We start from the raw sequence: 24,335 nt of genomic DNA, 5'->3' as shown, positions 1-24,335 counted from the left end.
GTTCTTGGACATCACAGCCATGCAGTCATCCAATGCTTTTCCTTTAGATGACAGATTAAGGTCACCTCATTTTCCAAAGCTTTTAACGGATAATTGGGGCTGGTTGGTGCTTTTATCACTCTGTTTATTTAAACTTCCTCTCCTGCTGATCTTCCTGTATATATTTGTTCTTGTTGTGCTTTTACTGAGTTACAAGACACTTTCTGTCTATTTGTTTTAGGCATTTCTTAGCCTAGCCTTCAATCAATGGCTCTCAGAGCAGCTTGGCCACAGAATCCTGCCGTAAGTAAAAACCAACCAAAAGACAATATGCAAAATAAATAAAGGAATGACACTACACATTAAACACATTAAAAGCAGCAGATCAAAGACCCATAGCTCAATTAAAAAAATAATATTAAGGATAGCAGAGCAGGCATCACATGAACTCCTTTACAAGAAAGTTCCACAAAGGAACCACCAGTGAGTTAGTTCCAGCTCATGGTTGGGGGGACCTGGAGAATAGCATGAGCTGCTGACAGTCCAGAACCCTAATTTGTGGTTCACACTGGTGAACATTTTAGATCTTCATCAAGACTTTGAAGAGGAGACAAGGGACAGGTGAAAGACAAGAGATATTATCCTGGTTTATAACAAGAACTGTGTTCAGGCTCAGGGACCTGTGTTACTAGAACAGGCATTCTGGGGTGGTTCTCCACAGTGATACTTTTATGCATCAAAGGTTTCAGAAAAGACCGAGAAGAATTGCTACTGCCAGCCAAAAGGGGACAAAAATTAACATTTGGAAATGTTCACAATGTCTGTATCCTCTCGCTTGTTCATTTTTATTTCCTCAGCACTTAGCTAAACCTTTGCAACCACAGACAACTTGCACAACCTGGAGGCTTTTGCAAGACTTTGTGCTATCCTACTTCCTGAATGACCTCAGCATCACTCTACGGCAACTAGATGGGGTTCACAGAAAGTGGGAATGCCTTAAGTGGGAATTGCATTGACCTCAAGGGGCTTACACGCTTTAAGCTATGAGTTTAACTACATTTTTAAAAGTAAAGTCAGGGGAAACTTTTCTGGAATGCCCTCAACCTGCTGAAGAACAGAAGATGGAATTCAAAGGAACTGGAATTTTGTAACATTATGGATCCCAAGCTGGCTATTCACATTTTGACCGGAAGCAAACAGCGCAGCATTTTAAACTGAATATTTATCTACATTAAATATTTGCAAGACTGCCATAAAGACAAAAGATGTATTGCGCCATACGCTCATTTTTAAGTGTAGAAGTGAATGTCAAACCTGTTACAAAATAAAGGACTAAAAGAAGTCTTGGCAAAACATCCTTAAAAATATGTTTATAATGCAAGCACACCATGTAGTGTATCTTGCACATACACTACTATAAAGTTGGTTGCCCCAAACCGCATCCTGCTTGGGAGCAGTTATATGTGACAAGTACAGCCAACTTTACTCATTTTCTCTAAGAGTAAGACCAAGAAAGGTGTAGATGCAGTCCTAGTTTTGGACTAGTGCTGGCTACAAAAATTATTTTTGCACACTGTTAAGCTCGGGCTCTAATGCTCAAGTGCAGAGCCGTCCCACTGGAGTTTAGTGTGAGCATTTCAGAGTAAAAAGGTATTCACTGACTTTACCCCTTCTGTAGGTGAAGGGTACCTACGTCAGTGGAGATCACTGGGTTAAAACACAAATTCATACATACATCTTCTTGGCCTTCCTGCACTATAAAACATCTGACTCTACTCTCCCAATGACTAATGGAGACATCAAACCCAAAAAGTCGGAAAAATCTTTGCTACGTGATAGATATGTTATGCGCGGAGCCAAAATGTAACCTGACAGCTACAGCATCATCTGCGAAAGCAGGTTACCGGTTGTCTATCTTCTCACTCCATTACAAAACTGACATGTTTAAAGTCATTGTAAATAAAATATTGCTTTGCAAGTAGTTGTGGTAGGTGGTCTTTCTCAAAATAAGATGAAAGGGGCACTGGCATGGACCTGAGTTCATTTCTGATCAGAGCACGTTCATTGAGAAATGGATTCTTGTTAGCCACAACAAGCCTTTATATGCGTATAGGTGTGTGCAGGCATGCACAGTGAAGCTCAAAACAAAAGACAACTTATGTAGCTTCAGGAAGCTCAGCAATTAATATTTCTAAAACCTGACAGGAGAACAGACAGAAAGTATTATTGTTTGGCTTCCTTTTACTTCCTTGGGGACAACAGAGGATGTTAAAATTATTACTGTAAGTGAAGGGACATGGTCTTACCTTATCGTCAATCTCACTCTCGCTGTCACACTGCAGATAAAAAAAAAAGAGAGAGAAAGAAAAAGATTCAATTATAACTGGTAGGAAAATTACATGTGTCAGTGTGTAATTCGCCACCCCTTCCTGTTGGCACTGGAAGTCTCATAAGATACACAGCAGGAACAAAAGGGCTTACATTTAGGCCACATTTATATGCAAGCAATTCATGTGTTAGGATCTGGAACATAGCTTGCACATGGAAGAACAAGAAACAAGATTTGCATGGCTACTATAAACAAACAAACAAAACTTGCCACACTTAATGATTACAGGTAGTCCTTGACTTACGACCTTTCGTTTAACAATCATTCGAAGTTACGACAGTGCTGGAAAAAGTGTCTTACGACTGGTCCTCACACTTATGACCGTCACAGTGTCCCCATGTTCACATGATCAAAATTCAGGTGCTTGGCAACCGGCATGTATTTATGACAGTTGTAGCATCCCGGGGTCAAGTGATTGCCATTTGCAACCTTCCCAGGGGGTTTCTGACAAGCAAAGTCAATAGGGGAAGCCAGATTCACTTAACAACCATGTTAAAAAAGTTGTAAAATTGGGTTGACTCACTTAATGACTGCATCGCTTAGCAATGGAAGTTCCAGTCCCAATTGTGGCCATACGTTGAGGACTACCTGTAAAATTCTTTGATAGCCATGGCAAGTAGGCAGTACAGAGGTAGGGAAACAATTTTGGGCAACCAAACACATTTAGAATTTGGAGAGCATCTTGTGGCTGAAATCATCAAATGGTTATGATGAGGATGAGAACAGATCATCCTCAATATAGCTTCAATGACGGATTGGCCAACCGTGAAACATACCTCCTTGCTCTATGCCTTACCACCTTAGCTTATCTTTTGCCTTATTTCTGGACAGTTGGGACAAATAAAATGTTGGGATACAGCCAGCTGTCAGATTTATTTCCTAGAAATGTCAACTATGTCCATCAGCATTGTTGTATATACAGAAGGAGGTGAAGTTTTAATGCATGCCAGGTTCCTATTATGTTTACACCCAAACACAACACACACATTTACAAATAAAGATACATTTCAGCTTCCCAACCAACTTAGCCCTTTTTTCAGATGAGGGGACACACAAGAATTTCAAGAGATCTTTCCAAGAGGCATCAGCTTCCTCATCCGGGAATAGACTGCCACTATCTCTTTCAGTTGGGATTCATCATTTTCCCTTTTGATTATGGCTAGCTTTTAAGAAAAATAGGACATTGCTCTTCCCTTCTGATTTTCAAGTAGGAACTTACTGTGTGCAAATGTGATCTTTGATCTTCAAATAGCAGGTCAAAATAGATTACAGGCATATTAACTGATTTTCCCATAAATGTTTGTACATCCAAAAGAATGACTGGGGAATGGTCCTACTGACAAACCTGAACAGAGAAATCCATCTGGATCCAATTAACCAATAATGCAAACGAATACATCTGCTTAATCCCAGTTCCTTCTCTAGAGTAATTACTGCTATAGGCCTTTCCTTTGGACAGATCATGCCCATTTCCTTCTCTTCCTTCATCTCTCAGGCCCAAATGACTTTCTTAGAATCTTCTCCTCCCCCCTTCCATGATATGCAGACTAAGATGCTGGCTGGGGGATTCTGGGAGTTGAAGTCCACGTGTCCTAAAGTTCCCAAGTTTGAAAAACACTGATCTAGATCTTAAGGGAAAGAGCAACTGTGGTCATCCAGCAAAACTTCTATGCTCAAAAAAACCAAACCAAACCACCAAGCCGGGAGGACCTTAAGTAGTTTTACACTGAACACACTTGCTAGTTTGGAAAATGAAACGTCTGTGTTTTCAGCTGTACATATGGCAGGATAATCACAGGTTGGAATGTTTCAGGATGCACAGAGCTCGCTAGCTGGAGATGGGAAAACATTACCATCGCAACGTAAAAATGGAGCTATTTGGATTTCTATCTGGGCAGAAAATGACCTCCAAACAGCAGGGGAGTTCTCCGTTAAACAAGGAACTTATCCTTTCCCACTGAATGCAAATGTGCTCACTTGCTAGAAAGGGCTATTTCTCCAGCTAGATTGTTTTAGCCAAAGGATATGAATCAATACACTTTAGGCGGTGTTGTCAAAGCACCAAACAACCTGGAGGAAAATTCTGAACTATTGTCTCTACTCTTAAATCTCCTCAGAGAGCAATTGCACCGTCTGGTTCCTATCAAAACAGATCCAATGGCCTATCAATTTCCCAGGGCTACCAACCCAGAGTTATTTTTTGCATCAGTCCTACGGCTTCTGGAATCATCCAAAGGCACATTCTGACAACGAAACGACACCCAGGCTGTTAACTATACTAGTGTGTGTGTGTGGGGTGGGGGGGGGAGCGGTGATAAAAATGAAATCTGGAGCTTCGCCCCATGGGGAGAAATGAAAGAGAACCTCACCTACTTTCAAGTGTAACTGTTATGCAAGGGGCAAATGTGATCTCTTCCTCAATTACATAGTTCGCTTCTACGTTTTTTGCAGGCCAGACTTTAATGTAGGATTGATTATTCTTGGACTTGCTTTGTTTTTCTTTCCCACGTCACTGAATTCTGGGAAGGCATCCCATGACGTCTTCTTCTCGGCTTGCACGGTCACCTGTAAATGGCCACCCCTATTTAGAAGCATTCTGGGGTCCTAAGAAGCGTGGCCCTGCATTTTTAACACAGATTTTAAAACAGGAGACACGACCCCTTTCGGGTCTAGCTTAAGTGGCCGGCACCTTGAGGACGCTCCCGTATATTAACATCTTACTGGAAGATCAACATCAACATCTTGGAAGATATTCTTTGGGTATGCATTTGGCTTTCATTCTATTTTTATTGCATTTTATACTGTTTTTATTGTATTTTAGTATTTATTGCTGTTTTATTGTGAACTGCCCAGAGTCACTTTTTGTGAGATGGGCGGTATCTAAATTTGAAATATAAATCAATAAATAGAAGTTGTTTTCCTAGTGTCATCTAAGCTTTAAAAAAAAAGCTGCTTTCTGATTAAAGATGTCCAAACCCTGAAGGAATTTAACAAGTGAAGAAGGGAGAAGGGAGGGGGGGAGTCCTTTTCCATCTTTACCACAATGGGACAAACGCCCGTTGTCAAAATACACAGCTAAAGAAAAGTTGAAGAATGGCAAGGACAGATAGCTATGGGGTTTCGTTGAAAGACAAAAACCTCAATTACCTGGATTTTCCTCCAGGCTGTTAAAGCTCCGAGTTTATAAGTAAATCTGTAAACAGTCCATTGTATTTTGTTCAGAAGGGCTTGTAAAAGGATTACTGTAGAACTGTGCCAATTGCCTCTTAATTCTGCCAAAAATGTTTGTAAAGAAGATCTTAATTGGCCCTGCTCCCCCCCCCCCTAAAAGTAATGACAGGTTTAAGCCTGCATTCTGCTGAGCGAAATTTAAGAAGGGAGGGGAGGGGAGGGGAGGGGCAGGGGAAAGGGGGAGAAAAGAAGGAAGGAAGGAAGGAAGGAAGGAAGGAAGGAAGGAAGGAAGGAAGGAAGGAAGGAAGGAAGGAAGGAAGGAAGGCAGGCAGGCAGGCAGGCAGGCAGGCAGGCAGGCAGGCAGGCAGGCAGGCAGGCAGGCAGGCAGGCAGGCAGCAAGCTGGACTTTCCTCTGCCACTAACAAACAGTAAGACGAGAAGAAAGAGAGAAAAAAATCTAGGCATACTTTGGATTAAACAATACTCCCTGAAAACCAGTTGCAATTAAACTGGTCCATCAGTTAGATACGTCCACATATGGAACATATGCTTGTTGCAGCTTTACTTCTGTGTTGTCCAAAACCTTACTGGGAACAGATGGAGGACCAATGTTTTAATTTTGTTTTTATTTCTTTGATTCAAATACCCTTCCAGCGTTAGCTCCTTTCCTTTCTTTCCTGGAATTTTGAGGTAGGGAAGAAACCATCTCAGAGGGTTCCTGGGTTCAAAGAGGGGCCATCTGAGGTGGAAATTCTCTCTCCAGTTCTGAAAGGTGAGTGCTAGCCTACACAATGACCCAGGAAACACTCTTCCCAGGACCACAGAACAGCAGCCCAAATGCCTCCCCCCCCCTTACAGGTTCTGCATATGCAGAAAGATGGTTAACACATGACACAAAGCAGAAGAGAACAGCTTTAAAATCAATCCCACCTCTTGAGAGTGCTTTTCACCGGGGTTGCTCCATATTTTGATTCCCTCTGACATTCAATTGATTTATAGCTTGCTTACATATGGTAAAACATGTGAGGGTCAGGTGGGTTAAGGAGTTTGGGAGATGGCCATGGGAACTGTCCAGAGGTCCAAAGGCGAACAAGGACACCAAGTCACCTGTGTCTGTTTTAAGGGAAATGGTAAAATTCAGTATTTCATAGCCAGTGTGATGACACCAAGGACCAAAGGGGAATCCAGATCTGTAAAAAATCATGGAGGAACAGTGCTCTCATTTGTTTACTTACAAAATACCATAGAGGCATTTCTCCATCTTCATCACCTTGCCCATTATCCTTTAACTAGAGACCCCAGAGGACGTAACAGGAAACATTCATCAATTTCTGCCACCGAGGGCAAGAGCTATTAGCGGAACAAAGCTGTACATCAAGCAATGCCACCAAGAGTAAAATGTCCTCTTTTAAAATATAAGGCCCACCCCAAGATAGACCATGGCTATACAAAACCACACATGGATTCCTGCCTGCTGGGATCTCTCGTTCGCTGTGCGTTCCCAAACAATTTGGGGGGGGGTGTGACGCACATGGCTGCGAATGTTCTTCTGAGTCTGCGGGGGTCCCCGCTCCCCTCGTTTCAAATTTAGCACCACATTAGTGTCTGTGGAGGGTGGCTTAAGAAAATGGGGGAGAAAGGCAGCTAGGTTTATCACAGGCCAAACAGACAGAAAAGGAGGCTACGGGGACGTGGGGCTTCCACACATCACACATCCGCGAAACTGCCAAAACATTAAGCTATTGCCAAGTGTCAGAGGGGTACTGATTTATGGCTGCAATTTTGCCACTGTGTCCTTTATAAGGTCCCTCCAGTCATTTTTCCTGCTGGCAAGGCACTCTGAGCTGCTGTAGCTCAGGGAGAAGGGTAGAAAACCAGCCAAAAGGTTTTTGGGGAGGGCGGGGTGGAGGTGGGGGCGGAGGGAAGAAAAGAGAGAAAGGGAGGGAGGAGGAAATGTAATGTTGACTTGAACTCGCCTCAGGCAAGAGAGAGTCCTAGCTTCAGTAGCTCTTTGACAGGTTGATGGAATTAATCCATGGGCCTCCCTGTAGCTCGACCAACTCCTGCTTCTGAAAGCTGATGGAAGGAAGGGACAGGAGGGGGTGGGGGGCGGTGGGTGAGAGCTGCAAGAAACAGATTGAGCCCTTAGGGCAGCAATTTTCTTCCTTTAGCACAACCCCCCCCCCCATTTTTCACTTGGCAGCATATGTCATCGCACTCTACGCGTATAAACATACGGAGACACCCCCCATCTTTTTTCCTCTGCACAGCAAGAACGTTCAGGGCAGCCGCAGAGCACGGAGGCGGGTTCCTCCACCCCCCCCAACGCCCAGCACGATACTTAATTCGATACTTAATTCGGAGGGTCAATGATGCATCTACGTTTGGTCCAATGCACCCCCCCCATTCATTTGCTGGATGCTGTGTTATGAAAGGTCCCCACAGCTAAGGTTTTACATGCTGATGTAACCAGCCTCTTGCTCTTTTCCTCTTCCCATGGATCTCTTTATCTGCCTCCATTTTAGCTGGTCCCTAAAGACCTGGTGTTTTCTTAAGGACCAGCACCTTGGACAGCATAACGTGGTCCCTTTCCCCAGCTTACTGATGTCCCCCTCCTCCCAAAATCTCTGTGGGGGTCCAAGAGCCAATCTTTCTCTCCCCTCCCCCTTCTCCCCCCCCTCACCTTTTAAAATACTATTTAAAAGTCTCTTTTCAGATCAAGGTCAATTCCCAAAGGACCGGCTGCATTTTCCCCCCATAACCACCCCAGCTCTCCCCACTGCTGCTTCTCTTTTCCTTAAGTCCTCGTAAATTAATCAGGAATGCTCTAAGTCATGGCAAGCTGTAGTGTAGAACATAAAAGGAAGTCCCTTGACACTTAAACCTAGGATCTATTAAAAGCAGGGGGGAAGAAAAAGGGGGAAGAGGTGGTGGATGGGGAATAGACTTGCAACAGGGGAAAGGAGAGGGAGAGAGGGAGCACGTTCCACCTTCTTGTTGCTGTTGCCGCTGTTAGATAAAAGCTAGGAAGACTTTGTTAACCAATTCTGGCCTACATCAAAACATCTTAAATAATTCAAATAACGTGTTTCAAGGCAAGGAACCAAATGTTGCTCTGATCTTCTATTGCTGCAAAGGCAGAATATTACCCCAAGTGGGCTGGGTGGGGAAACAGACTTGAGCGTTGCAACCCTTTAGGAAAATGTCAGAACCTGTAAAAATCATAATTTCCAGCAAGGTTTTATTTTATTTATTTATTTTTTGGGCCTCCTCGGGTAGAGCAAGCAATCACAGGCGTGCGTATGTGGTGTGTGTGTGTGTGCGTGTGTGCCTGCGTGCGTGCGCCTGATATAAACTTAGCCAGGCTGAAATGTAGGTTTCTGACAAGCTGTTAACAAGACAACATTCAAAAGATGTCTGGAGCTCTCTGGGAGACAGGGTGCCATTTCACTGCTCTGAAGAAGTTCACGACGTGACAAGCGAAAAGCAGACCTAAAAACCTTGCCGTAATTTTCATTTGCTTCTGTCGCAAAAGAACTCAGGTGGAAATATTAGGAGGCTGAGCGCACACGCGCGCATGTGTAAAAAAAAAATAGAAAGAAATGGAGGAGAGCAAAGGAGGGAAGCAGGAAGGCCAAAATCACAGCTTTCGCTTTGATCGGCGGCGATGTTCATTGGGCAATAAAATAAAAATAGATAAATAAGTAATATGGGGATTCTTTGGATATGTAACCCTGAGGATCTGTCCCAAGAGAAACAGAGCAGCGTGTATGTGAAACTATCTCCAATGATGCCTGATAATTATTGAAGATCTGGACAAGGGATGGAGAGATCAAGAGTCAAGCTCCCTCTTGCTGTGAAGTGTCTATGGAAATTTTGGAACGGCCATGGTTTACACAAACCTAGTTCATAGAGTAAGTCATGGTTGGTTTGGTTCCAGTCACACACCAAGCCACACTCTTTTTCTGAAACCACGGTGGCTAGGTTCTCCCCCTGCATCCTAAGCCAGGCCACATGATACGTGACGTGAATTTATCCCATCTCATTCACTGAGGGGGTTTTACGATGGCTAAGCAAGGATGGAAAGGAGAATCATGTACGGTGTGTCATTTGACAAAAATACAACAAAAAAAAGGTGGGCTGTAGAATAAACTAAACAAAAAGGCCCCCTTGCTTGTGACAGGTCTTCCCTCGAGGGGGATCAAAAGCTTCCAAGCTTTGTCTAGACGCCCCCCCACTTTCTATCAGTGCTTGATTTTTTTTGTTGAGTGCGTCCGGGCTGGAAAGGCAGGATGTAGCTTGAATTCATAATATTAAAAACAACAATTCATTAGAGGAACCAATACCACCGCCAACATCAAACTAGATGAGCCAAGGGTCTGGATCAGTAAAAAGACAGCTTCGTACATTCTTCTGCTCTGGATCACCCTAGTTTGTCACATTCAAAGTCCCTGTTGTGAAAAGTCCTTTTCTTCTAGCAGAAGCTCTCCTGAAATGAGAAGGCAGGGTCCCCCAGTCCAATCAGTTGGTCTCTAATTCCCACTGCTTCCTAACTGAGAACAAGAATTGTTATAACCCAAGACAGGATGGTGTCGATAGAGGGGTTCCCACGCTCCCGTCTCACATTACTTCTCCTAAAATTCTGCCAAAGGGTCTCCTGATTTCCAATCAATATTAATCTTCCTTTTCTGTTTAAAATGAAACTTATTAAAGCCAGGCCAGGAGTAAAGAGGAAACTGTACGTATGTCACAATAGGTTAAAACCAACACATAAGTAGAAGAAACAAGGATTTTGTTCAGTTGAGATATATCCCTATCTCTATCTCTATCTCTCTATCTCTCTATCTATCTCTCTATCTATCTCAGCTGAACAAAATCTCTCTCTCTCTCTCTGTATATAAAGCTGCTCCTACTCTACGTGGAGTACATATAAATATTTCTCAACAATCCCTGTCAATCAAAGAGTTCTGTTTTGGAACTTCATTAACATGTATTCTTCAATAGAAAACGTGCAACTTTGCTTTTTTTCAGTCCAGGGATCCTGGGAACCGGCAGAAAAAAATCAGCACTACAACTCAACCAACAAACTTTTTGAAGCTATTTTTGCACTTCCTTCTCACCCGTGGTCCCAATCGCATCTCTTCCCATTCCAGAAATTGTACCCATCAGTGGCCAACCTGGGGATGAGAACTTTTAATTTATTTTGTGGGACCAGCGTTTCACCCCCCCACCCTTGTTTTCACACTACCAACTTGCAGGATGCTGCTGTGGGCTCAAAAGGAGAGGTAGCATTTTTGCCCTCTTTCCTAATTTCTTTTATCGGCATTTTACGTGCAAAACTAACTGTGTAATTTCATCACGCTGGGTTGATGCCCACACTTAGAAATATCTTATCGGTCTCAGCAATGGCCGTGCAGGCAATGGAATTCTGGGAACTGAAATCCACACATGTGGAGAAGACCAAGGTAAGAGTATTTTCTAAAATGCACTGATGTTCCACCTACGTTGTTGGAGGGAAGGAACTGTATGTGCCAAAGAAGGAGGTGAAGGACTAAGTCTGTCCTTATGAACGGGGTCAAGGCCTGCCTTTTCATCCATAGGAGTTAACATAATGCTGATTTTACTTAATGCGTTAACTGGGTTTCAACTGTTTTATGGTGGTCTTGGGGGTCTCTCCAGCCTCTTTAGAGTTCTTGAGAGTGGAAAGGCAGGTACAGATCAAAAGGACAAATCAATCATCAAATAAGTGTCTGCAAAAATGGAAAGCGGGGAGACTTCTATTAAAAAGCAACTTTCTCCCCACCTTCTCAAAACCGCTTTTCCCGAAACTCAGCAGATTATTCTTGAATCCGCTCCTGTCCCCCCTGTATCTAAAAGAAATTTCTGGCCAATGCTGGGGAACAAATCAAGGCACATGACTTCAATACCTTTATGGAGCCATGCACTGACAACTCTTTCTCATTCCCCTAGTGAAAGTAAAAGCCTAGGTGGACCAATTTGTTAGTGGAGCAGAATGATCACCATCACCATCACCATCCTTACAGAAACAAGACTTTGCACTGTCCCAGCATGACCTCCATTTTTCACAGACAGAGATTCCAAAAGAACAAACTCTTCTTGCAATGGTGGCTATTTTTCTCTAACCAAGTGAGGGCAGGAGGGAAACGCACACAAATATCCTACCAATGGCAATTAAGATACTTTCACGTCAGATGAATTATGTGATTGAAAATAAATCTTCCCAAGATGCACAAGAGGGTTATCTGGCTCCAGTCAGACTTATGCATTACTGGTTTTATATGTTGTACTCTAGTTGATTAATATAGGTAATCAAATTATATAGCCTTCCGCTGTGCTCTCAAATTCAAGGCTATAATGTTTTCAATGACAAAGTTCAGAGAGTTGTATAAAAATGTACTTCGTGCTGTACCAGCCTTTTTACGGCTGCAGTAAAAAAACACCATTTTCAATTTAGTAATAAGTGACACAAAGCAGAGGCCTCCGACAGGCTGCGGCTGCATTCAGTGGAACATGAAGACGGGTTGCGAAAGGTCAGAGACATATGGCTACTGAACCCAGGAACCAAGCTATATGATCCATCGCGTCCATCCCCTGGAAGGCGAGGCGTTCTTGGGACCCGAATGGGATGGAAACCATGGTCATGGGCAAGGAGGTCCCCCTACTTTTAAAAGGGGTAGGTCTTCGGACTGCTTGTTACAAGATGGCAGGATTAGAATGACTGTGCAAATCTAGTAATTCTTAGCCTACGTAATGGGCAGAAGGAGTGACCTTGAGGGACAGGAGGAAGAGCCACGACAAAGGTCAGATAAAAGAAACTCGAGTCCAAGGCAGAACTGTAACCTGAGAAAATGTCTCAGGCAAGACCCTCCTTAGTTCTCACAAAGATGAAAGGGGGAGGGGGGCACATTGCAAGAGTCTGTTACTATAACTTTATAATAAAAGTAGTATTAGTCTGCGTGACTTTGGCTTCCTAGTCTGGTCTACCTTGAAGGGCTGAGAGAATACTATCTACTGGGGTAGGAGCAAACTAGACTTTTTCTTGGGCTTAAACCAGCATCTCCTCCATCTGGAGTCCTGCAGATGGGTTCAGCTGCTTCTCACCATCCCTAGCTCTGATCTCCAGATTAAGATAACCCATGGCTTCTCATTGGCACCTGGTTGCCCATTGAAGAAGTATGATCATAATAAGGTGTTATGACACCTGCATTGCTTTCCAGGCCCAATTCAGGCACCTGACCAGGCCTTTCATAACTTGGGACCACAGAAGTTAAAGGAATGCCTCGGTGGTATGTTCCTACCCATGCTTTCTCATGCTGACAAGGTGGGAAGCAGGTCTCAAAATAGCTTCCCATCTTCTGCTTAGAGTGGTTTGCCTGATTTTAGTGCTCTTTCTGCAGAACCCATAAAACCATTTCTTGTTCTCCCTGGCCTTTTAATTCAAAGTTAGTATTTAGGCTGCAAGTTGGCAGGGAGGTCTTTGTTTTTTCTTCGGCTTCTCTTTGCCCACCTCCCAACCCAGCAGACAGATGAATAAAGGACTGATAGCTTCTGTCATATTGGAAAAAAGCACTTGAAAAGAAACTGTGGGTTGGGTGAAATTTTCGACTAGCATTTGCCCATCCCGGGTTGCTACGAAGAAGCGCAAAATCTTTGCTCCGAAGGTAAGCACCTAACCTTGCATTTTGTCCAAGTGATGCTCCAGCTATTCTTCCACTGTTTTTCTAGAGGTTTCTCCCATTGTCCATTAAAATGACTATTTCCAAAGGACTTTTATGCAGCTGATGGATGCCTGGGCAGAAGTCAGGAAAAGAGGAACTCTGCATCCATAACAGTCTCCTCCCCGCTAAATGAACAGCAAACTGGTGAGCGCACGGCCTGCTTGTGAAATGAACAAATGAAATTAAGGGGCAGGCAGCTCCTGAGTCCGTGTTAAGGATTATTTGGGTAAGCTTTCTCATTAAGCCAGGGTTCCTTTCTAGACAAAAATGTAGAATATGTATGTGCAACATTGTCAGGAATTAGTAGCATCTTCTCCAGCTTGTTTCCTTAGCAACTTGACCTTCTGTAAGGTTTCCACAGGCAGGCAAGCAGGCAGGAGTGTGTGTGTGTGTGTGTGCGCGTATCCCCCCAAATCATATCACAATAATCTTGTGATTAAGAGCATTGCCAGAATGTGGCCTTGCCTCAAAACGGAGAATTAATGACTCTGTATTAAATGATCCACTGATGTTAAATCAAATTAAAGAACCCTTGCAAGAATATTTAACGCTTAATGATAGGCTCCATATCAGAGCAGGTTTAATCTGGGATGCAGATACAGATGTCATGAGAAGGAATTAATCAGCACTGCTCCTGCTGAAACAGAAATGCAAAATTGCTGAACAGAATGAATTAGAAACAGATTAGAGAACTAGGACTTAAGACATAAAAGAAACCAAGCCAATGCCACCCTCAGAGAGCTAATTTGATATACAGGAGAACTTAATTTGCCTTTAACGGCGGAATCGGACTGTTTGATGTTATTAGGAGGAGCTGTATGATGAACCAGGAAAAAAAAGGGGGCCAGATAGTCCTTCTCCTTGTCAAAAGAAATGAAAGATGATCTGAAATAACAGTCTGGGGGAGGGAGAAGGTGGAAGAGAAGAAGCCTAGATGAATATTCGCCGCCTAAGGGATGGCGTGGTTATCCTACGCGCCAAGCGCTGCTGGAAACGTGGGCTGCAAGAAGTTTGATCGGCATAAAACATCAGAAGAGCATGTTTGCAGCAGCTTTACAAGCCAAAACCCTGCAGTGACAGACAGCTTGGCATTAAGGGACTGCAGATGAACGCAGTCGGGAAGATGCCTGAAATGCTGGTGGGGAAATTATTCGGAGTAATTCCCAGAGGTGGGAACTGCCAGCTCACCTGAGTGCCTCTTCTTAGATCTAGGTGGCTTCCCCTATAGTGAGCCTTTCGGCAATCCTTGAGGTTCAACCTGATCCTCATCCCACCGGTCCTGCTGGGCACCAACTCCCAGTACTCATTTTATTTATGTCCCACTTTGGTACCTTCCTAGGAGAAGCTTTTGGAGGCTCACAGAGATATCCAAGTCATAAAATATACAAAACCGTCAAGCATAAAACCCCATACCCCAGGAAACTTAAAACAGATGTTCTCAGAATTTTTCCTATTAAGAACCTTTTAAAACACTTAAAAAAACCCTGTTAACCAATTAACTGGAGGCAACATTTTAATCAATATAGCCTCAATCAATCTACACGATCGATTGACAACGCGCAACTGAAAGCACATCTGCCCAGAACTGTAGAGTCCCTTTTTGGTTGTTTAATTATCACATTTGGTTGCCATTTTGTATTTTGTATTACTTTTAATGTTGTATGGGGTTTTTCCCCCTGTTAATTGTTTGCTTTTATTGTACACTGCCTAGAGCCGCATGGTTTGAGTTGGGTGGTCCTATAAATCCATTAATTAAATAAATAAAGTTCATGATGTTTATTGGAGGAGGTGAAGCTTTAAGCCTTTTACATTTGGGGGGGGGAGGGGGAAGTAGATTTAATAAGCCTAGTGGGAGCTTAACAAATACGTTGTGCTCATTTTTGTACACTTTTTTAAAAAATAAACATAGTGCCAAATCATGTGGCCAAATGTTGGTGTTCCATAACATTAATTTAATCATAGATTTATGGAACGTGTGAGTTTGAAAGATCTTGGAGATCACCTAATTCGACCCCTGCCCACCGCAGGAATCCTAGTTTATATCGATAGCCACAAATTATTGAGATCTTTTTGTGGTGTACGATAGGGTAAAGATGTAAAGGCATTCTGAGCACTAGACAAAATGCACTGGAGATTAAGTAGGAGCCACTTAGCTCTCCTCTATGTGAATTCTCAAAAAGAGGCCACAATGCGTTTAACTGAACTTAGTTCCAAGTAGCTGGATATGGCCCCAATCCTATGGGTCTTCTGAAAGGTTGTGAAGACCTGTAATTTCTCTTAGGCATTAGGGCCAGTTTGTTAATGGAGCCCAATATGTGTGCTTTGGTGCTGTGAATCGGTTATGAGGTGCCTCAGTTACTCTATTATGGTTAATTTTTCATTGTATTTATTGTTCAGGTTTATACTGGTTTCAACCTCACCTCCCAGAGTTAAAGACTGATAGCCACATACATTTTCCAAATCAATCAACAAATACACAGCTCAAATACCATTGCGATATTCATAAGAACTGCTTTCGTCCACTTTGCTCCCAAAAGTTCACAAGAAGCCACAGAAAGTTTCTCAAGTATGAATATGCGCAGAAAAGGTTTTCTTGCGCAAAAGCACTTGCTTATAAACCGGTATGGGGGAGGGGGGAGGAGAGATCAAGCGATTAGCCAAAGAATTTGGGAAAACAAAATAACTAGATTAATTCCAAAGTGCCAAGAAAAATATTTTGAGAAGGCTTTTTATATTGCTGCGATTGTAATTTTCAAAAGACTATCACGGTGCTTTCAACACACCAGCTGGAAATGTGAAAGGTTGTAATGCATGTCAAGCCACCAAGAATATGCAAGTCAATCTGAAATTCAGGGTGATTAATATAAGATTAGCTAATATTTGTATAAAGCTTTGAAGATGCAAAGTCCTAATTAGAATTTCTAGATTAGCTTGGTTTATGGCCCAGTGCAATCCAAATCGGTAAATAAAAACGTGCCAAGATTTAAACACACACTGGCCTATAGATTAGTGCACCCAGGAGGTATTCTGAAGTGCTTCAATTTTCAAGAGGGAAATAGAAATTCATAGGGGGGGAGGGGAGTGGACTTCCAAAGCGACTGGGAAAAGCAGGGACGTAAGACGAATGATTCTGCAAAAATCAGCCACTCTGGCCCGTGAAGATGTTTTCAATTACGGGCCAATCCTGATTGTAGTCTGAAAAGTCTTCTTGGGCCTGCAGCTCAAAACACCAGGCAGGTCATCTCTAAATAGGCCACCGCCAAGAAATAACAGGGGTTTAAGCTAGACTAGGAAATGAACAACTTCTTGGAAGAAGGCAATGGCATCACGAAGACTACATGGATCCACCCCTGAAGCTGGATTCGAAGGAGATTTTATCTGGCTTTAAGGAGCATCATTTCCAGTAGGAATTTCCCCCCTCAGATTGACTGGTGGCTTCACGTTATATGTCAGATCTAAGAGTCAAATGAAGGCATAACCAAACGCCCATGCCATGGTAGTGTTGGCTCCCATGGGAGACATCTCAGAATATAGTTCTGCAGATGGGATTGGCGTGTTACATAATATTTTGGGCAAACACAGAGGCAGAGGGTTGGAAGAGGAAATGGAAATTGCCAAATCCAACCTGCCGGGATTCAAATTAAAGCACCTGGGTCATGGCCATTCAGACTGCTTGAACATTGCTGGCAAAGCGGGCCTTGTCACCTCCTTGGGCAACTTGATTCTGCTATCAAATTGCTCTTCTTATTAGGAAATTTTTCCTAATATTCAACTCATTTATGACCTTTACTTCATGGCCTGCATTCTGGGACAGTAAGGAGTGAGTCTTGTTCCTCTGGTTTGACATCCCTTTAAATATTTGAATAATCTTTTTAACCTTTACTTTTCAAGGTAAACATTCCCAATTCTGTTCATCTCTTCTTGTTGGACTTCATCTCCCTGTTGCTGAACGTCCTCGTTTCCGTTTTCTGAATCTGTTCCAGGTTGTCTGAATTCTGCCAGCATGGTGACAAAAGTGGTCACAGCCGTCCATGTTGAGCATGACCAACGCTGATGCGTGATTACTGTGAAAACTTTTTATTATGATATATTGATCTGAGTATTTTTGCTGTTGCTGTTGAACTGGATAATTTGTAATACAAAATTCACAAGATAAAAGTACAATCAATGAAATGATACTCCAGGACGGAGGGCTAATTTTGTACTTGACAGATGTTGGAAAGTACAGCCCTCCCGGGACTGTGGTCAGGCAGCATTTTTCTGTCGGGTGATAAAAGAATTTAATGGCAACTGTGTTGGAAAATGCTGCTGGCAAGCTGAGATGCTGAAAACACTGAGAGAAGAAATGGTGGGAAAAACAAAAACTTTTTCAGCATTTTCCACCTGCAAATGCCAAGGAAGTTAGGCAGCTCCTGAAGACCCAACTGCAGTTTTGGGATGGATGAGAGTAAACAAGACCAACCTTAATCCAAACAAGACCAAGATGCTCTAGGTAGAGAAACCAGTGGGTAGACGATTTTCCATTTTCTTCTAATGGTGTGTCTTTGTATGTGTGAATAGAAGCATATTTTTCCTTTCGCTTATTACTGTGTTAAGACCATTTAGGCTTACCGAAGTCTGCAAGAAGAACTGATCGACTTACTAGAGCAAATAAAAGGAGACTGCACCAGTCAGCAAGCCAAATCTCATATATTTTGAGGGTGTGGTGCCAGTGGGGGATGGACCAAAAAATGATTATGCTTGGCAAGACAGAGAGAAGTAGAAGAAGGGGAAGGTGAGGGATAAAGGGGATGGTGTGATGGAATGGAATTATGAAGGCCAGGCTCAGGGAGATAAACATTTCCTTAGCTCACCAGAGGAGCGTGGGAGATACAAGAGGATGAGACTGGCACCTCCCTGAGGAATTCACACTGTTGTGACTGGATGGCTTTTGAGTTGGAATTTGAGACTGGGAAGATTGATGTCAGGCCTAGCCCAGGGAACTCCAAGAGACAATGCAAATTCAGTTCAGCTTTGTTTATTAGCTACAACCTCTAGCAAGAATCTTCCCAGACTGAAACTCCAGCTCCCAAGTCATCCAGCCACAACAGTGTGAATTCCTCAGGGAGGTGCCAGTCTCATCCTCTTGTATCTCCCACGCTCCTCTGGTGAGCTAAGAAAATGTTTATCTCCCTGAGCCTGGCCTTCATAATTCCATTCCATCAAAGATGGTTAAGGATGGAGAGGATCAAAGAGGTTAATGGGATGGAGGGATCTATTCATTCAGTAACCAGGAACTGGGCCTGACTCAATGGGAATCTAACCATCATTATATAATTCTTGTTTCAAAATGGGAGGAAAACCACGCTGCCAAAATTCATTGACCTATCAGTGGGAGTTGCAAGATTCCAGAACAACAATAACCAGACCTGGAGCATTTGACAGCCTCTGGAGCCCCAGATTTCCCAGTCCTGCAATGAAACCCACAGGACAAATGTATCAAGGATTTAAAAAAAAAAAAAATTGGGAACATCCTAATTTAAAGAGCAAAGTCTTCCAAAAAGCAGCAAAACCTACAAAGAAAAAGGAACCGTGGTGGCCACGACAGCATTTTTTTAAAAAAAGCAGGAAAGTGTTTGCTGAATTTCTTCTGACAGCCAGACAGACAGTTCAGGAAAGAGGTGGCACGCCATCCAACAGAGAAATGTTGCCTCCGTTACAAATATGGCCTTTTCCTGCTTAATTAAAACTGCTGAATACTTGAGCCGGAAAACTGTAATCCCCATTAAAGTGTCATTTTAGCGGTAGGTGATCAGACCTTTCAAGCTACGCTAAGTAATTATGTTAGTGGGGACCATGTGCTATCTTAATGGCAGCCCAGGAAGGTCACAAATGCGCAGGGTCGTTGCCGAATTTGTTCCTTCACCAAAGTCAATCAGTGCACCCCAAACATGTTTCCATTATGGCTTCATTGCTCAAAGCACGGTGCTGATTGCAGGAATGGCCAAGCATCTGCCAAGGGGGCTTTGGGGTTCATTCAGAGCGATGGTTAAAAAAAGTCTAAATAATGCACGTAATGTAGCAGTGTACAACCAGTCTAATTTGAATTCTAGCTAGCCATGGTGTAATGGCAGGTGGGAAAGACCTTGAGGGATGGGGGGAAGAGACGCTGCCAAGGGAAGAGTCAGATAAGAGAGGGCATAGCCCGTAGCTGCATAGTGGGCAGGGCAAGAGGCTCAGAAGAGACCCAAGTTCTTGGGTTGTAAAGGTTTCAAATTCAATCCATTTATAATGCATCGATTATGAACACCACACACAATTTGTATAAGATTTTCCTCGGCAGCTATGTGTATTTTAATTTTTGTATCGCAATGGAAATTTTGTTTTTAATTGATTTTATGATTGTTCGCCACCCAGAATCACTTGCTGAGATGGGCGGCCACACAGATCAAATAAATAAATAAATAAATAAATAAATAAATAAATAAGTAAGTAAGTTTCTTGAGTTGTTGGAGAAACAACATTGCACGTCAGCTAGAGAACCTCCTGCGCACAGGTCAAAGCTGCATAATCTGCACAGCATTAAAAAAAAAAGATTAGCTAATACTAAAAAAGACAGAGCCTTTTGTAATCCATTAAATTAGTGCTAAAATTATAATTTCCTCTTCATATCTTGCATTAGTGCTTTGAAGAGGACAAAGGCAACTACAGGAACTAGCGAACATGTAAGCAACTGCTTTTGAAATCCAAGTCAGCAGATATATGGATCCTTCCGTCAAAAATTCAAAAGCAAATATGTTTTAAAGTCTTTTAGTGCATCCTGGAGCATTTATTTTCTTGGGCATGCAGCTATCTGAGTGTATAGTATTTTTCTGGCTAGCCAACAAATGTAAAATTCTATGCACTGCGTGAATCTGTGTAATTAAAAGAAAAAAAGCAAATCATTGTCGTTAATGCAGAAGCAAGATCATAAATGAATACATTATTAAGTCTTACTGAATTAATGTTTAACTGCAATAGAGTTGAAATTGAATGAGGCAATTAATCAGAGCAAGGACGGGGCGCTGGGGGTGGAGAGAAAGATGATAAGCATCTGTCTTGCTTTTGAATATGTTGAGCAGAAACGACCTTCAGAATGGCACTGCCAATCAAAGTAAGCTAGCTGATATTTTGACAGCTCTGATGCCACCACGAGCAGGAAAATGTGAGTGTGACAAAGATCCATGCTGCTCAGGAGACCCTTTGGGAATTCGATTTTGCCTCTCAAAGCCCGAACTAGACACGGAAGATTTACACTGGCTGGGAAACATGTACTTGATCAAGTACTCAAAATGCCTTTTTATTTTTCATAATCATTACACCATTCACACATGCTGCAAAGTGATATATAACGCTGGGGAGAAAAGGCTGGGGACTTCTCTCTGGAGCAAGGTCAGTGGCAGTCCTATTTTGCAGATGGATAGCTGGGGTGGAAAAAACATAACGTGGGTCCAAGGCCACTAATGAATCTTGGTTGAGCAGGAGGCAGAGATCTTGGTTGTGGCTGAAAATGGCTTAGTTCACTCTGTGTTAAACCATAATGTCCTTTCTTTGGTTTGGCTTAGCCTCATGTGTGAACCAACCTTGGGGTTTGTAAACCAAACCACAGCACATCCAGTTACTGAGTATTGGCCGGAGTACTGATTAAGATCTCCCAGGTCCGAGGCCTTCTCAAGATCATGGGGAGAAGCTGCATAGGATATTAAATGTTGAGCTTATATTGCAAAAGGATGAAGTGGGGTGTCCTAAAACTTCTATTTGCCAGAAATGGAAACAAGTTGATGTCCTCTTAGTTAGTTCTTAATTCAACACTTTGAGAAGTCATGCTGGTCCTGGTCAAGCATCAGCATCCTTTCTTAATTTTGTTCCTGACAGCTAGAATGGCCCTGATTTGTACAGTGTCAGTTTTTACCGTTTTACACCAATATCTCTTCAGAGATGAGGAATGGAACCCAATGTTCTCAGGCTGATAAATAACAGATCAAGAACCATGAATGCCAGGGTTTCCAAAGGAAATCCCCATCAACTCTTACAAGATGTTGAAATAATTTTCTCTGACCAGAGAAGAGTGAATACAGTAGTTGAATTGCAGCAGAATATTGGGGAAGGGGGTCCTTGCCGCACAGAGCCCACCCCATCAATTACCATAACGTTAATCCAATTATAGGCATCACAAATGGCTCAGGGGCCGTGTCCTCCCTACGCCCCATAAATCATGCACTGGGTGCTTGTCTCCCTCCACTTCGCCTGAGTAATTCACCCGACAAAGGGAGAAGACCGGCCGGCTACATCTGAGAAGAGGCAATTAAAGTTAGTTCCTGAGGTGGGACTCCACAGTTTCACTCCTACACTGCTAGTAGGCTACACTATGGCTAGTGATCAAATACTCTGCAACATCTGGATCATGTTGTATGCAAAGCTTTAATTGCGTATGGCCCTGAGCATTCAAATACATGCTGCTTTCTGTCTACTGTATCTAACTGTACCTTCCCACACACTTACAGTCTTCCCACTTTTCCTGCTACTTCTGACAATCCCTTACACATCGAACCTTGCAGAGGAACTCCATGGAGTTTATCCCACACAACAGCAGCGTGCAAATTAGGGAACCTTTTTGCAGACATAAATTTTTATTCTTGTTATGCGGTTGCTTCAGATTCTCTGGATGGATACAAAATATCCCCATCCTCTTAGTTTGGCCTAACTTTATTCATTTAAGTTAAAAGTCTTTTTTTTAAAAAAATGTTAAAAATTACATGACGGTTCCAAAGATACAATTGGACTAGCATGGCTCATAAGCAATTGGGGGAGGGGGGGAGCTAAAACATATATTAGTTCTTTCACATTATGAGTTTCTTCTCAAAAATTATTAAAGCCATTTGTCAATAGCTGCAAATAGTTTTGCTTCCTGTGTGACTTTTTTTTTAAACTTTCTTTTTTACTTTCATTTTTCTTTTGTTAAAGCAAATTAATAGCGACTTGTCAGAGATCCAATTGTCTCCTTTCTCAGTGGGAATTGCTGGAGACTCGTGTGATAAAGATAATCAGCATATTCATTTCCACCAAGGACTAGGTTCAAGGCATGCTATTAAAGATGTCTGCTCTGATATTCTTTGATGAATCAACTAATTATTATAGCCAGAGAAGAGTTTACAGAGACTTTAAAAAAAACAAAATTGGCTGTTAAGCACGTACTTTCTTGCCCCCATGTTTTCTATTTAGGCCTTTCTCAAGTTGTCATCCTTCTGACATGTTGGACCATAACTCCCAACATTTCCAGACCACATGATCATGGGCCAATGGAAGCTGTAGTCCAAACTTGCTCAAATGGCTCCAAATTGGGTCTGAATTCTCTATCAAGCTGGCAAAGAATGTCCACTTATGCTCAATCACTTGGCCTTCTCACTCACAAAAATGACATATTTTGATGGGACTTTCCAAAGTCTTATTTAAACCATGAACATCAGCTTGGTTAATTAGAAGTTTGCCTCCCCCTTTCCCCCAATGATAACATCAGCTGTTTCCTCCTTGAACATTAGTAGAAGCTTCTCTTGTGAGTGATGGGACCAGTGAAACCACAAAAATCTTAGGGGACAAAAACGAAGTCACCAACTGCAGATGAAGGGACTACCATCAATTTTTCTAGCAAAATGGAAACATGGCCAGCAGACCAGTGGGTGACATTTTTTTCTCTAGCAGTTTGGACAGTCAGCTGAATTCAGTATTGCCCAACAGGATTTTCACAGCGTCCCCTAGTCAGGTGAGGAACAACTTGATAAGTGGAAGAAAGAAGGTTAACCAGACATTTCTGGGAGAGGAAAACCTGGCTCCTGATATTACAACTGCCTAGATTCATCTCTTATACGAAGCCATAATGTGGCTGGTCTGCATTTCTGATGTGCAAATGAAATCAGCCTTAATATGTATTCTAACTGGCTAATTGTGACCCATGGAAATGTAGGTCATGTCCTTGTTTCCTGACTTGTTTTCGGTGTCCTGCTTAAGCATCTCATAAGATGACAATGTTAGCTGCCATACTGCGGCCAAGAGAACAATAGGGAGGTATCTTTGAGATCACCAGAAGTTGAGCTCAACTTGAAAGGAACTGTGTGCTTCAAACACATCAACAGCTCAGTGCCAGAACGAACTACACCCTTCCTCAGAACACTTCAGAGGGGAACATTGAAATTTTATGGTGAGAGCAACCGCCGTTAAATGCCTGGGTAGCCGAGCAGCAGAACAGTCTGTGCCTTTACTTACTCAACTCCAAGTTTGGAACTGTGGCCAGGTTTGTAGTCTGTCCATGTAGCTCAAGTGAAGCCTCCTGCCTCCTCAGCTCCAAACTTGGTAGTTAGAGAGAGGGAACAGATGAATTCTGATCCGACACAAGAGGTCAAACCAAGATGAGAGATGGTCACAGGCTTTGGCTTGGCTACCCAAGCCAGTCAAAAGGTTTCCAGCTCTGTTAATAGAGTCCATGGCAATGAAGGCACAGAAAGGTGAAGAGACAGGGAATGACTTTCCTGGTAAGATGGAATTTTATGCATACTCAACAATGACACTCTTCAAGGGAAGCAAACAGGGGTCTTACAACTGAAAACAGGAGAGAGAGAGAGAGGGAGGGAGGGAGGGAGGGAGAGAGAGAGAGAGAGAGAGAGAGAGAAGGTGAGGATGTTCACCAATCTGCTAGATAAAAATCAACAAAGCAATTAAGCTTCAACAAAAACAAGACAAGGTAACTCCCTGCACCCCAAACAATCTGAATGTTAATTACTGTGCTTACAGGAGAGATAAGAAGAAGAGCCCTCCCTTTCCTTTCCTGAGGAATATATTTCAAAGACATGAAAAATGCATGAGCAAGGACTCCCTTCCTGATGTTGAGCTTCGGTTTCCTTGTCAAATATTTCAGCTCCAAGAGGTCCAGAGGAAGGTTAAAGAACAATATTTTCATGAGAGAGAGAGAAAGAGGGCTGTCAAGAAGGTTGGAAAGTGATGGGAGTTTTCATAGGCTGCCAGTGACCCCGTCAAGGTCTTTTCAC

The 24,335-nt window shown here is 42.7% G+C and overlaps 1 protein-coding gene across 11 annotated transcripts in view; it reads right to left on the bottom strand.

Moving 5' to 3' along the window:
• FBRSL1 (fibrosin like 1) overlaps positions 1 to 24,335 on the bottom strand; it is a 510,880-nt gene that overhangs the window by 185,430 nt on the left and 301,115 nt on the right. For all 11 annotated transcript variants that reach the window (XM_025169843.2, XM_025169838.2, XM_025169871.2 and 8 more), the window contains one exon: positions 2,286 to 2,315. In XM_025169843.2, the coding sequence (XP_025025611.1) occupies positions 2,286 to 2,315 (30 nt within the window). The remainder of the gene's footprint in view (positions 1 to 2,285; positions 2,316 to 24,335) is intronic.

The sequence above is a fragment of the Python bivittatus genome, unplaced genomic scaffold (assembly GCF_059951505.1).
Source record: "Python bivittatus isolate LINGU-HERP-01145 unplaced genomic scaffold, Pbiv_v1 ctg000100_np1212, whole genome shotgun sequence".
NCBI classification, from domain to species: domain Eukaryota; kingdom Metazoa; phylum Chordata; class Lepidosauria; order Squamata; family Pythonidae; genus Python; species Python bivittatus.
Note: the sequence above shows the minus strand (reverse complement) of the source record. Positions and strands in the feature narration are given on the sequence as shown.